At 31.5% G+C, this 16,174-nt stretch overlaps 1 protein-coding gene across 2 annotated transcripts in view; it reads right to left on the bottom strand.

The window, feature by feature from the left end:
- The window catches only part of PARP8 (poly(ADP-ribose) polymerase family member 8), a 229,707-nt gene that overhangs the window by 28,049 nt on the left and 185,484 nt on the right, over positions 1–16,174 (bottom strand). For both annotated transcript variants that reach the window (XM_074282550.1, XM_074282549.1), the window contains exons 16-19: positions 9,137–9,229; positions 6,190–6,315; positions 2,505–2,570; positions 1,158–1,225 (exon numbers count right to left, since the gene is read on the bottom strand). In XM_074282550.1, the coding sequence (XP_074138651.1) occupies positions 1,158–1,225; positions 2,505–2,570; positions 6,190–6,315; positions 9,137–9,229 (353 nt within the window). The remainder of the gene's footprint in view (positions 1–1,157; positions 1,226–2,504; positions 2,571–6,189; positions 6,316–9,136; positions 9,230–16,174) is intronic.

The raw sequence follows: 16,174 nt of genomic DNA on the forward strand, positions 1-16,174 counted from the left end.
TGATCACACAGCGAGACTGATTTTAAATGATAGGGTTTTCCAAGCCTATTTTTTTGTCAAGAGCTTTCTCCATTTCAATTAATTCCATAGGGGGGAAAACTTAATTAAACTGATTTCAACTAAATAGAATCTCTGAAAAATAAGATTTATCCCTTAATGACAAAGGCAGGTCTAACGTGGTCTTTATGGGCAATCAAATAGGATGTTAAATGGAGCAGGATCTTTTATTTTTTAAATACAATTTCAAATATAGAAAATTCCACTCTTTGTGGCTTGTGGATATTTTTGCATTTATTTCATTAAGTCTTTTATTTTTTCCCAGTTACATGTAAAAACAGTTGTGGCTATTATTTTTCTAATCCTGTTCTAGAAGAGCTCAAAGTCTGGTAGAAAGTATTCAGAGGAAAAACAATTTTCAAACAGGATTGAACAGCAAGTACTGGGATTCAATTTCTTAACCATTCTATGTTGTTGAACAATTTGCACATCTCAGTTAATCCTGTCTTTCATTCTTATGAAAAAGGGGAAAGTGATAAAAAGCACAAAGCAATATCAGGGATTGTAAGGGGGAGAAAAAGTGAGGCTTGTGTTCTGGGCTCAGGAAACATTCATTTCGGTCTCTTAAGTCTTTCTAGAAATTGCCACAATATACGGGATTCATTTTGCAGGCCTTCCAAAAAAAAAAAAAAAAAAGACGGGGGGGAGATCTTGAAGCACACAAACATCTTCAACCATATAAGAATGAAGTACTAAAGTTAGAAAAGGTACTAATACATTTTAGGAAGATTTTCAAACCTAAAATATTGAAATAACTGACTTTTCAGCTTAATTCTCACTTAACCAGAAAATTAAATTAAGCAAAACAGCTCATTACCTGTGCAATCCTGTTAATCAAGGTTTTTTACTATGGACAAACACCAACTAAAATGGACTGAATATCTTTGTAATGCAAGTCCAAGTGTATTCTTTCCCCAGTGATGTAGAACTTTTAATTAAAATGAGAGTCATTAAAGGCTTATATAATCTTCAGAGCTCATAAGCTTCTAGGAGAATCTTAGTATTGCAAGTTTAAAACAAAAGAGACATGCATTTTTTTCCTCCTTTAAAAGCAGGCAGAATAAGGCCACAGTCTATATTTTTATTAAAAAGAACAATACCATTGCAATAGAGGATGAGCAAGGGGGTCCTGTTTATCCATCTGTTTCTTGATTTCCAAATATGGTGCCTATGAAAAATAATAATTCTTCTTGATTTCTCTTAAGCAATCTATTTTTAAAAGTATCTACTACATATCTAACTAAAGAAATGCCAGCCGATTATATAAGGCTAATGCACAGATTTCTTGCCATTAATTTAGATTTGAAAATTTACAGACTTGTCTTGATAACAACCAAATTTGTTCTAGAAATTACTCCCCAAGGTTAAATGATAGCTATAAAATTAGAATGAAAGAAAACATTTTATAACTACAATCAATGTTCATATCTGATGGTATTTGCTTGAGTCTTAGATTTTTTGTAAAGAAACTGAATAGAAATTTCACTATTCCCCTTCCTCCCCATTTCTGACATTAGCAATTTGTCATTTTCTCTCAAATAATACCAATTAAGCCATATACAAGTTACTATATTCAATGAAAAAATATTTAGAGAATTTAACTTAAATGGAATTCTCCCTTTGACAACTGGGAATTACAGAATTATATATTTAGCAATATTAATGATGGATTTATACATTTAGCTCAAAAATTCTGCAGATACAACATAATAAAAACTACTTCTCTAAAGCACTGGGGGGAAAAACACTACTATTTTCATCTTCACATTGAAGAGATAGTGACATCAAGACATTAAGTAACTTGCCAAGGTCACAGAGCAGGTAGGTCACTGAGGGAGCCAGTTATACAACTCTAGTCTCTAGATTCCTTAGTTGAATGCTCATCAGTCGACGTTGCCTCCCATTTAAAATAGCTTATATGTGACCCAGAAAAGAACCAGCCATTTTTGGCAAAGGTCTGATGGCAGAATCAAACTTTGCAGCTATTTATAAAATCAAGAATGCCTGGGGTCTAGGCTATAATATAAATATACAGCTATAACAAAGTCATTTTCATTACTAAAAATCATTTACTTAACCTTGTGCAATATACTACTACAGAAGCTGCAGGGAAGAATTTTAAAGACAATAATGCTATCCCTAATCTCAAGCTTCTTAATGGTCACAAAACCATATGTTTTCTATATAGCATAATCCTACCTTAACAGTGTTATTTACTTTTCATCAAAGAAGGTGACAATAGCATATCTAATCCAGTAATATCACACAGTAATAAAATTTCCTGATGAGAAGCAATCATTAAGCTTATAGTCCTATTTCTCTTTAGGAATATCTCAGAGGCCATGATCCAAATGCAAATAAATTTTAAAAGTGCTACTTACTATAACTGAATTGAAAAAAAAAACAAATGATGACAATAAAAACAGCAACATAACACACTTACTTACCTGGGTCATTTCTCTAATAGATGTAATACTATCCAATGCTTTCATTACTCGGTCATAGTTTTTCTTCTGTTGAAATGAAAACATACACATATTATTAATTTACAGACCTATGAAGGCCAGCATTTCTTCATTTAGAATCTCCTCTCCACATGCAAAAATTTAACTGAGGGTAAATCAGAAGATAATGGTTCTTCAACAACATTGTCAAAACAAACTTTAAAAGATTTAAAACTCTAATCATCACAAAGTTTGATTCCTTTATACTGATGATAAAAATTAATAATCAGATTGAGATATAGATTTTTTCAAGATATGACTAATATGGGGAAGTTGTTTTGCTTGCTTATATACATAAGGGTTTTTTTTTCCTTTCTTTTTTTGTTTTTTTCACTATAGAAGGGAGGTGATTAAAAATAAATATAAAATATATATTTAATTTTTTTAAAGTTCACATTTTTACTTTTTAATTTCTCTTTTAGTAATAATGAAGCAACCTTTGTTCTTGCCAAGGTAAAATGCTCTTGATACAATTTTTTATTGTTCCTCAACCAGATTGGTCCTTAAACCTCTCCTGTTGTGTTTATTGTAATCTTGTCTTATCTATTTCTTTCTGTAGCTTCAAATGTTTGATTCTTAGGGTATCTTAACTATGCCATACTATTTGACGTCTCTGTTCCCTTTCACAATCATACTCCAAAAAAGAATATGTCAACACTCACTACCTCTATTTCTTTCCCCTCACTCACTTCTCAGTCTACTAGCTTCCAGCTTCATCACTCAAAATAAATTGCTCTGTCTAAAGTTAAAAATGGTATCTTAATTATCAAATCTAGTGGAGATTTTTCTGACTCAGCTCATTCTTTTCAACTTCTCATCATTTCCCACTGTTGATCATCCTTTTCTCCTAGATACTTGCTCTTTGCTGCATTTTTGTGACACTCTGGTGTCTTATTCTCTTTCTATAGCAATGTCTCGTTCTACTCTAAGTATAAAGTGAGGATCTGTCCTGGGTCATGTCTCTGTCTCCATTCTTTAAGCTAATGACTTCACCAACTGCCACAGATTTGATTATTTTTTCAATGCATATGGCTTTATCTATCCAGGCCATTTCTTTTCTGAGCTATCCTGTCACATGATCAACTTGCTAATAATCATTATAAACTGGACATCCTTAGATACCTCAAATTCAATGTGCCTAAAACAGAATTCTTCTTTCCTAAAAATGAACATCTCTACAGAATATCCCTCTTTTTATCAAGAATATGATTATCCTTCCAGTTTCTGGGGAATAAAATCTTAGTGGTATCCTTGCTTCTTTAACTTATTCTCATATGTCAACTTGTGACATATCTGGTCACTTGCCAAATATTGCCATTTCTTGTTCCGAAAAATCTCTTGTATTCATTCCTTTCTCACTGCATACACAGACATCATCTCAGTTCACATCCTCATTGCTTCTAATTAGGCCTATTGCAATAGTCTCTGAATAGGTCTGTCTTAAATCTCCACCTTCCCATCCTCCACCTCTCCATTCCATTCTTTACACATTTAGCAAAAATGATTTTCCTTAATTATAAATCTGACAACTTGCTCAATTAAATCTGATCTCTTCCTATTACCTCCAGGATATAAAGTCCTCTGTTTAGCTTTTAAGACCATTTACAACTTAGCTCTCCACTTTGTTGTACATGATTCCTATTCCTGTATGCTGCAAGCAAACCAGACAAGTTTTCTCTCTGATTCTAACATAAAATGTTGCATCTATTATCTCTGTGTCTCAGCATGCTCTTTCAATTATTCCCAGAATATACTGCATCTCCCCTCTTCATATAAACTCTTCCTTACCTCAAAACCCACCTTAATCACTATGATATGAAACCTTTTTATTTAACCTTATTCCCAGTAATTCTAAGACCTGCCTTCCTTCCCTTCCTTGTATTTAATATCATTTGGCTTGTTTTAGGTTGATTTAGCTTGATTCATTCTAAATACAATACTCACAAAAGCACCTATCATCTTCTCAAACAGACATGAGTTTTTTGAAAACCAAGATAGTTTCTGTAATCCCAGCACATGGAAGAATCCCTGGCACACAGTAGGTTCTTAATAAATTATCTCCCCTCCCCCACAAAAGGACAAAATTGTACCTGAAACTACATGAACTTTGAATGAGCTGGAAAGAAACAGAATAATAAGCTGCTACTATTATGAGATGGGAGAATGTTCCTTTGGTTGATCCATGAAAAATAATATTCATTTCTTTACTGCAGTAGCCTTATTGCTACTGTTTCACTTATTTGGGAGCTATTACTATAGCACCAAGTGGGAAGAAAAGAAAAATGATGATACAAATCAAATTCAAAATACCAAGTCCTGATGCTTGGATTTTTCCCGTCACAATAACCTTTGATCATCCTGGGTACAATAAAGAGAATACACTTGAAACACTGATATCCATGACAAGACATACATTTTAAGACATCTTTCAAATTAAATGACTGTTAAATCAGGACTCTAACAATTATATAAATGAAATTATATGCTCAATTTGTCATTTGGTTTCAAACATAATTAAAATATATGCAAGAGTGCCCATCTTTATAACTGATTGTCAAGGAATGGATGGCAGAAAAGCTTTCCAAATAATTTCTACAATTCAGAATGACTATTAAGAGGAAGCAAGAAAACTTAGCTCTTCTGTAATAAAAGAAATCAAGCCCTCAAAGAGCATATGGTTTGATATTGAAGCCTCCAACCTAAGCCCACAGATCCCCTTCTAATCAGTTAGACAGTTCACTACTTATCTAAGATTCATTCTGTACAATATCTTACTCTAGATAAATATAGAAAACAGAAGAAAGAAAGGAATAAAGGATATTACTTCTAGTAAACTGAAATGTGTTAAGTCAATTGCACATGAAAAATGTGGAACCTTGATATGTATCCACAAAAGCAATGGCAAATTAATCCTGCCACAATTTATTAAAGTACAAAAAGGACATAACTTGACTTGAATGGCAATAAATAGGTTTCAAATACAATAAATAGGTTACAAAGTTCAAGATGTTTTTAATGAGATTTTGAAAGAAGGAAGGAAAACAAGTAACCAAAAATGAATGGCATGCATGATGTCCTGGAAGTGGGATTAAAGAACTGAAAGGAACAGACAGGTTCTTTGGGAAAGAATTACAGGAAGAAGGCATAAAGCTAAGGATTTAAGTAGGCTGATCTAAAAAAAAATCTAAAATACTGCTAGGCTTTTGTATGGTAGAAAAAATATTGAGTTCTTTCAATCTGGAATCTTGGTTCAAGGGCATCCTAAGTCATCTTATATTAGCTGCTCATAAGAGCTCATTGGTAAGGTTTCATTGTGAGCATTTAGACCTCAGAAAGTGGAAAACATGACAAATCAAGGCTTGATTTATGGTTTAATTGATGGTCTATACTGAGAAAGCAAGGAAGAAAAATTTAACAATGCAAAGCAAACTGAAAAGTGTATTGTATACATTTCTGCCCCCTTAGGAGAGCTTACCTAGGCTATCATTAGTTTTATTACAACATAGTTTTGTGACCTTCTCCTAGTAAAAATTAGAAGAATACTGGAATATTTGATCTCAAAGGCAACTAGGAGTTGTAAAACTCTACAAGTCTCATCTAGGAAGTCTCTAAGAGAGTCATTACTTACCCTAGGATTGAAGGCCAGCATTTGAGGATCATTAGGATCTACCACAGATGGATATGGCTCAAAAATAACCACTTTCCTGGGAGATTCCAAGGCAGATCGACACATAGACACAAGCAAGTCTACCACCTAGAAGTGTAAATAGTTAATTCTCTTGTTCCAGTATGGTTTCAACAAGCCATTCCTTTAACAAGTACTTCAAGAAAATATTTTTTTTCTTTTTCCTCATAGCATCCCTTGTATCAGCTCATTTTGAAGTTTCCTAGCTAGTACAATAAACAAAAATTTTTACATAATGCTCACAGTTATGCCTATTGAAATGTAACATTTAGAACTGATCAAAAAAGATTAGAGGTTGGGGTATAAATGCTAAATCTTCTGACTGGAAAACTTATGTTCATGATAATATTTAATATATGATCGACAGCTTGGGAACAGGGTAGAAGAGGCAAAAACTCTGCCCAAACTTAAAAATAAATTGTTGTTCAGTTATTTTCTGTCATGTCCAGCTCTGTGTGACTCAAATTGAGGTTTTCTTGGCAAAGACACTGGAATAATTTGCCATTTCCTTCTTTGGTACATTTTACAGATGAGAAAACTGAGGAAAACAAGTTAAAGTGACTTGTTTAGGGTTACAGAGCTAATAAGTATCTGAGATTGCATTTGAACTCAGGAAAAGTAAGTCTTCCCTAATAAAAGTTTGACACTCTATCCACTGTGCCACACAGCTGAATAAAAATAATTAAGGTCTTTGTTTTTCCCTCAAATCTCCTGACATTAATTACCAAATAGTCTGCAAAGATCAGCCACAGTGGTATAGGGCAATATATTTGAGGATAAAATTGAAAAACAAAAATAATAAATGCCATTGACAAGGTGTTTTTGTTTTTTTAGGTGAAGATTTCAGAAAACCTTAATTTGCAGTTTCTAGGTATCTCAAGACAATTGCAACTAGTATGGAAAGAGTGGTAAATTTGAAATGAATTCATCATTTGAATGAAATAGTACATCAAGCTCAGCCACTTACTACTTTTGTGACCTTGGGCACATCACTTAATTTATTTGATACTAGTATCCTTATCTTCTTGCATTAGAAGAAATTTGAGTTTCTTGTCCTTTGATACATCCCAGGATGCTTTGTGCTAAATATTTCACCATCAAAAATATTTACTATATTTGATAGACTGCATATACTGATGCTAACAGCATAAGCTTAGACTTAATATGGCTGAATTAAATGCCACCCCCAAAAAAATCTACTGAGAAAATCTGACCTCAAAAAAAAAAAAAAAAGGAAACTAAGAAACCCCTTTTCAAAGATTAAAAAAAAAAAAGATTTTTAAATGTGGGTATGGGGGAAGGGGTACTGTCTACAATGATGCAAAATGGTGTTTTCTAATAAGAATCTGCCTTCTAGATTCTGAACCTAAACTTTTTGAGACTTTAACAGAACATTCAGAATTTTTTAAAAATAGTTGAATTAATTAGCAAGGCCTTACACATGAAATGATAATATAACAATTAAAGCAAACTTTAAAAAATACATATTTAGTATAATTAAGATTGCTGGAGTTGGGTCAGCTAATTTTTTTGTTCTTTTTGATAAATTTTAACAGTTTAAAAAAAAGTTAGATTTTTCAAAAGCAAACATGTCATTTTCAAAATCCTAGCTATGATTTTTTTTCTTTTCCAAAACTGCACTCCTACCACTCTCAGATGAAAAAATAGCTTTATTACAGTCTAAAATATTTTATATGTTTCCAGATCTCATCATGAATGTGAAACTAGTATCACAATTTTGGAGTGGAGATAGAGAGGAAGATAAACAACTTTCTGCTCTGAAAAACAAAAGGATTAAAAAGAGGAGGCATGATCTTAAAAATCTAAATCAAGTATGTGCAATGGTAGCAAAAACAATAACAAATTAGCCTAATTGCTTAATGTGCTTTAAAATATATTATACTAAGAAAAGAATTTCATTACTTAAAAAGCAAAACTTTAAAATAAAAGTGAAAAAGAAAGGGAAAATACTTTTGGCAACTCAAATCACATTTTTTCCTTTTACTAAAAAAGTTTTAACTCATAACTAGTGTTTATCCATCTACATAGCAGCCACCATACAAAGAAAACTAAATAGATTCATGGGTGACTAATTTTTGGCAATAATCATAGACACTATCTTGCTCACTGGAAGACAGAGCTGAGAAAGACCTAGAGAATATTTAGTCCAATCCTATCATTTTCCAGATGTGAAAACTTAGATCTAGAAATGATGGCTGACTTAAGGTACCAAAGCAAGGTAAGGAAGGACAGAGTGGAGGTTATAGTCCAGGTCTCCTGAGTCTCTACTAGCTGAATGTGTTTCTATAAGACACTGTTTCGAATTATGGTGATGAGTAATCAGGATCTGCACACATTGTCAAAAGAGACAACATAAAATCATATGGTATAGTTTTTTAAAGGATAGAAAGAAGAAAAGACTTAGCCTGTGTTGTAGGAGATTTAGGGATAAACAGGTACAATATAGCATGAGTAAAGAAGATAACTGGTACAATTTTCAAAAGATTTATAAATTAGATTTGCCAACTACCATTTAAAATATGTTAAAACTCAAAATTGATAACTGTCAATAACTTTAAAATAAAACCTTAATTTATTATCAAAACTAACAAAATTAAAAAAAAACAGTTTGTAAAAGAACTTATTCTGCATTTCTGGAACTTTATTTCAGAGATCAGTGAACTAGAAGTAGGAAATGTCCTTAGGCCACTTATGAAAAAACACAATAAATATCACGGACGATTTTATCTTCTTTGTCTAAAAAAAAAAAAAAAGCTATTTTGTCCAACCTTTGGAGATCAAAATAAATCAGTTATTCTGAAATTGCAGAACTATACAAACTGCTAATACCAAATTAAGAATATAATTAGCATCACATACATATCCTTACCTGAGCCCCAGTTGCTATTTCATCAGCAGCTTCATTCATTACTCCAAGAGTTTGGAAAGCAAATACACATAGTTCACGTTCACATACAGTAGGCTACAAAACAAAATGGAATATAATAAATTACAATATTTTTGATTTTTTTTAATTTAAATTCAATTTGCACTGCTCCACAGAATGCAAAATATAAACTTCTAGAGTTTGACATTTATTTAATTTCTTCTATTTTTATTATGATTGTGGAATTTTTACTACTTTGATTTTGTGAATATTCATCTAAACAGAGGCTACTAAAATTTTCATTACTATAATAGAGAAGTGAACATAAATCAGAACTTAATTTGTACAAATAAATTTATTTTATCAACAAATTTTTTTAATGATAGATATATCACTATTTTCTAAAACACCATGAGTGCCTTGGGTTTTCTTTCTTTCATATATGTTAAGCAAAAACATAACCAGTGAGAGCAAAAGAAATGTATCTATTATAAATCTAAAAGAAAAAAAAATTACAAACAAACCCCAAACCACAAACCAAATGTAGGTTAGTTTGTTTTTGTTTGTTTGTTTTTTTTAGAGAGTGCCATCTTTAAGAAGGTAACTTTATTTGCAAAGAATGGGCATGAACCTAATCACTTCTTACATCATTTGTGAAAGCAGACTGATTTTTCTGCAACAAATTTTGACTTCAATAACCTCCTGAAATCTATAGCATTGAAATATTCACTTTGTGATTACTTTGGAAGAGCGATCATCTTTCAAGCCTAATACAGTGTCATGCATGTGATTTATCTCATCCCCTAAGTTACATTGCATTAGGCAGCAGATGAAGCTTGACATAATCCAATTCCCTGTGCCACTGCACCCCAGACAAAAAGCATTAGTTATTGCCAATGTTCTTATGCTTACTTGTTTCAGAGAATGACTTATTCATTCACTTAAGCAGTAGGAAATTATGGAAAACATTCCTATCCTCAATAATATATCACCAATTATCAAAATTCTTGGTGTGTTTCAGTCTGAAGCACATCATCATCATCATCATCATAATCATGACATCATGACAATGATGATGATGATGGTGATGATAATGTGCCTTCTGTCCCTTTAAAGCTAAGATTTTTTTCCAATATATGAAGTTTCCGAGGAAAAGAATATACTTGAAATTAAGTGAAGAGACTAAATACTTCATCTAACACAAGAAATATTTTCAATCAAAGGAGAATCACCATATAAATAGTTCAACATACTCAATACCAATAGGTTGTGCTATTTTCACCATCTTCCTTTTACCATCAACCATACTTAATCTTTCCTCCTTCCTAACTTGAGGTATACACTTCCCCATGCATCCATCAATTAGTTAGTAAAAGAAGCTTCATTTTTTTCTCTTTTCCTTAATTTATCTTATGTCTATTATGGACTGTATAAATACAAGAATAATCAAATGTAGATGCTGAAAAACATTACTTGTGTGAGACTTTATTATTTCATTTGTTCAAGACATAAAGCAGAATAATCATTGGTGAGGAAGGGACCTGGAAAAACCACCAGGAATTCTGTAATGGCAGGGAAGTGTTCTTATGCTATTAGCATATCATATTAAGCATATCAATTCTGACATGCAATGAAATCACTGTTTAAGAAGTTAAAACCACAAATGTGAATGTAAACGCATGAAGACTGAGTGTACAATATTATTACTGAGTTTGAATAAATTAATTACATTTACTTTTACACTATTTCTTTTTACACATATATGAATGTATGTAGGTACCAATATACATACTGGAGCACTGGGGAAAACAACAACAACAACAACCTTGTAACATATAAAGGTTGAAAAACCTGTGCCAATTCCTAATGCTCTTTCTACTTTCCAGTTAGTTATAATATTTAAGAATCATACTAAGATAACTGAAAAGAACCTTAGAGCTCATCTAGATGATGCTGCCATTTTCAGGAAGATACAGAAAAATTAAGTAATTAGACTATGATCGCAAAGGAAGTTAATAGTAGAGCCTCCATTTGAACCCAAGTCCTCTAAGACAAGATCTTTTTCCATGTATCAAGATCCCTAATTAAAAAAAACAAAAAACAAAAACAAAACAAACCCTGTGTTATCACATTGAACTTGTTTATTTTGTTTTTTTTTATTTACAATTTTTAAAATATGATTTTATCCTTTAAATGTGTGGTTAACTATAAAGCATGAATATTATAGTTATTTAAGAAATTATCAACTCAATACAAATGAGGTTCTCTAATATAAATCACATTGCATTTCTTGTTCTCTCTAATTTGTAAATAATTAAGTTGACTGTGATGCACAATGTCTCTTCTTAATGATGAGGTAAATCTGTCAATTCCAATAGACATGTGATAGAGAGAACCATCTACACCCAGACAGAGGACTGTGGGAACTGAGCTTGGATGACAACATAGTATTTTCACTTTTTTTGTTGTTATTTGTTTGCTTTTTTTTCCTCATTTTTTTCCTTTTTGATCTGATTTTTCTTGTTCAACATGATAAACATGGAAATACATGTAGAAGAATTATACTTGTTTAACATATACTGGATTACTTGCTATCTAGAGGAGGGGGTAGGGGGAAAAAAGGGAGAAAAATTTGGAACACAAGATTTTGCAAAAGGTTGAATGTTGAAAACAGCCTTTGCATATATTTGAAAATAAAAAAAAAAAACTATTATTTAAAAAATAATTAAGTTGACTAGTCAGGATCTGAATTGTGTATATTTGAAGTAAAGCATTTCTAGTCTTTTTTGCCAAGATATCAAGCTTGTTATTTGTTCATTGCCTAAAATTCATTATGGGCAGAAGTTCAAAATTGCAACACAAGATGGCACTCTAGTAGAAATTTCTCAACTTAAATATATTCATTTTAGATGGTCAATATTAGATATCCCTTTGAGGACAATGTGAGAAGTTCTTTGGGACTAATGTACTCTACTGAAACACTGTAATTAATTTCATAGATTTCCCTTTGCCCTCTCCCTCAGTGAACTTTGATTATCTCTAGGGAAACCATAAAAGCTATTGAAAGAAGGCAGTTACTTAAATGGACATCACAAACAAACCAAATATGCAAATAATGAATTTTATTACACAAAGTTTAATACAATGCTTAAATATAATATGCAATTTTGCAAATCATTCATTAATTTATTTTAAAACTTTGCAACAAAGCAATTATATTTATCTTATTTCTAAAATATTCTTTTTCTTAGTGCTATATTATTAAAGTATTTGACCTTGCCTTCCAACCATTAATCCATAAGATTCAAAAGAGATATTCACAGGCTCCTATTAATTTTGGGGGGTAACATAGATGGATCCTCCTGTCTATAAAACTAAATGTATAATGAAGTAACTTACTCATTAGAAAGCAGTAATTTTTTTTCCCTTAAAAAAGGTTTTGCCTTTGAAATGAAAGGAAACAGTTTTCTTAGGATGGGGTCATGAATTTAGAGATGTAAGGAAACCCAAACCTCTTAATCTTATAAATAAGATAGTTTAAAGGCAGAGATGCTTTTTTAAAAACTTGTTCATTGTCTTTAAAACAAACCTTCAATCTTGCCTCCAAATTCTGGGCCCTATCTATTATATCATGCTTCTTCTTACTTTAACCAGAATGCAATAGTGATCCCATCAATGGTCAGGACTATACAACAGCTGAACAAAAACATTCATTGACTTTTGTTCTATATATTTCACTTTTCAGTGGTCAAATCATTTTTGTTTTTTGTTTTTCTCCACTTCTCTCTTATTTCTAGTAAAATATAAGTTTCTTACAGAGACTATTTGCTTTTTAATTCGTCTCCAACAACTGATGAGGATGTGAAATGTAGAAGGCCTTAAAATATTTATTGAAGTGAAATACATTGAAACATGAATTTAAAAAGCAATTTTAAAGATTATATGCAGTGGAAATTTTCACTACTTGTTTTTTTAAAATGGAAACAGATGCATTTATGGACAATAATCTGTGCTTCTCCAGGCAATGAAACCTACCTAGCAACACCTGCTTAGCTGCAGGATTCAAGGTTATCTTGACCTGGCTCTGAACCCCACTTATACTCCCCTAAAATGTCAGCCAGCAGACTGGCAAAGACTGAGAAGAATTAAAAATGAGTGTTTTGGGTGTTTCTCATTAATCAGGATGGCAAGGGGATGAAGCCGTCTTTATACAGTATGCCCAGTTTCTACTAGTACACAAAACATTGCCTCTTAATGCACTGATTGGTTTATATGCTTTATGTTACTTAATTTTTTTTTAGTAATTTTGCAATTTTAGGACTTAAAAATGGAAAGTATAGATACAATAAATTTGTCTTGACCACATTAAAAAAAGCAATTTTAAGTAAACAGTATTTAAACTTTGACACTATGTCAGAATGACAACAAAAATTAAATATTTTTTCTTAATTAATAATTCAAAATAATCTCTTTAAATAAGACATAAATCACATGTAACTTTACCCAGAATTTCACAAGCCCTCTGCAGAACTGCTGAACTCAATTAAGATGGAGACAATTACCTTAACACATATGTGATGCACCCTTGCTTATATATATTTGACATTACAAGCATGACATTACTTTAAAAAAATTCCTTATCAGTAATCATATACATTGGATATGATATTTTAATAACCTGAAGCTTAACACAGCTATTAATAGACACAATCAACAAATAGTAAAACAAAAGACAGACAGAAGAGAGCGAGATTAACAATGACAAACTATTTTTAATGTCACATGTGAGGTAATGAAAAAAGCATTAAAGTTGGAATTCCAATTCAACATATAAGAGCCAGCATTTTAAAAGATTGTATTTATATGCCCATAAAAAAATATTTCCCCCTCATACTAACTAGCTTATTTATAAAAATATAAAGTACATCTATGAAATGCCATGGTTTAGAACAAACATAATAGCAGAATGCTATTATATCTTTTAAAATAATAGTTAGCTGATGTTGATGATATGCTTTAATTCTTACAAAGCAATTTATAGAGGTTTCACCTTTGTTTAAGAAGATCAAAATTTTCTTAATTTTACATCTCCTACTGGAATGTATTGTATATCAATTGTTCTTTTCTTTTTCATTTTACTTCTTTAAAAACCAAGAAGCTTTAACTCTATTTTTCTAACAATTTCATATAAATTTTCAATCTGAATCCATATTGTCTAATTGTACGTGGCATCATAATAAAGGTTCTCTATACCTTCCTTGTCAATCACTTTGAGTAGAGAGAGTGTTCCAATTACATATTCTCTCATCAGTCTTTTTCAACCATGGTAGCTTTCCAAGAAGCTCTAAAGGAGCTCTAAAGGAGAAGGTAACAAATTGCACTTTTTCCTCACTGGGATTGGGAACCATCAGAAAGGTGAGATCATAGGATACATCATAGATGGTACCTATATAAAAAGGGCAAGGTGAATAACTGGTGCAGCCAGTGCATCCATATCTAAGATCTGTCATACTATAACATACAGACAAGACACAGACAAAAGACAACAGAATCTTGTGTTCTCCTCCAGCCAGATGTACCTAATATCCTCAGGAAATTTATTCCAGACAAAAAATTGTGTATGTTTCTTTTCCCTTCCTTTTTTTTTTTGCCACGTAATCACTCTTTTGGAGTATTTGCAAATAAACAAAGGAAATTAAAGAGTAAGAAAAAGTGATCAAGGTGAATTTTGAAAACTATCTTTGTATGCATTTGTAAAAACAAAATACTGTTTAAAAAAAAAAGAAATTGTGACTTTAGTGGGGACAGAGGCAGAGACTCACTGTGAAACAGCAACTAAATAAGCAAAATACACTAAATCTCAAGAAAATTATTTAAACCAACTTAGAGTGTTTTCTCTATCAAGAAGGAAACTATTAGTGTTAGATAAGGAAGTATGTATTGAAAGCAAAATACTATCACAAAAACCAAAATAATTCCATTGGTTTAAGACTTTGATGGTTAGAAAAGAATTATGAATAGAACTCAATCAAATAAACTTTTGTCATAAATATCCTAGAGTTCACAATTGTTATTGATTTTACTTAATTAGGCCTGACTAGAAACCTTATTTCTATAGGCTATAATTTTTTAAATTATATGAATATATAGAGATATAAATTCATATTTAAATAAAAATGTTGGGGTGTTCATAAATTTACACAGACATACATACATCTGTTACATGTGTATATGTGTGTATCAAGAAAATCTGAACAATTTCATTTATTCTAAAACCTTGGTTTTGCCTTTGCAAATCAGTGATGAAAAAGTGAAACTTTATTATCCTTAATGTTCTAGAACATAAAGAAAATATGGATCATCACAACTGTAGAGCTAAGAGACACCTTAGAGTGAGGGTATTTAGTTCAGCTCTGTCACATTAGAGATTGAAGACAATGAAGGTCAGAAAGTAGACTTTCCCAGGCTCAAACAGCTATTAAATATCTGATTCTGAAATAATTCAATTTTTGGAGTAAGCAATGGTATGTGATTGATACGGGTTGTAGTGCACATAAGGAATAATGCCATAAAATAATATTCCATTAAAGTAATAGATTTGGGTTCTTAATAATGTGGGTATTGCCTAAAAAAAAACCTCAGATCACAACTTTCAGTGTTTTCCAATCTCAAGTGACTTCTGCCCATGTCCAAACAAGAATATGAAATTGGAGTCTATCTAATATATTGGATTTCACCTTGAAGAAAAATAAAAATTAATAGATTAATAATCTTGTTCTGTTATCTATTATTCTTCAATTCTGCTCCTTGCCACATATTTCTCTGGTGACAGCCATGCATCACTTTTATAAAAAAACTAACATATTTGGCAATCAATTGCTTTATACTGACTTATTTAAAACATATAATCATCATTACACGAGCAAAAGCTCTCAATATGAACATATTTGGCAACCAATTACCTTCTTTTGGCTTATTTGAAACTTTATATATGAGCAAAAGCTTTCAACACATTTTACTGGCAGCAGAGCATTGTATGAT

Source organism: Sminthopsis crassicaudata, chromosome 1 (genome assembly GCF_048593235.1).
Source record: "Sminthopsis crassicaudata isolate SCR6 chromosome 1, ASM4859323v1, whole genome shotgun sequence".
NCBI lineage: Eukaryota > Metazoa > Chordata > Mammalia > Dasyuromorphia > Dasyuridae > Sminthopsis > Sminthopsis crassicaudata.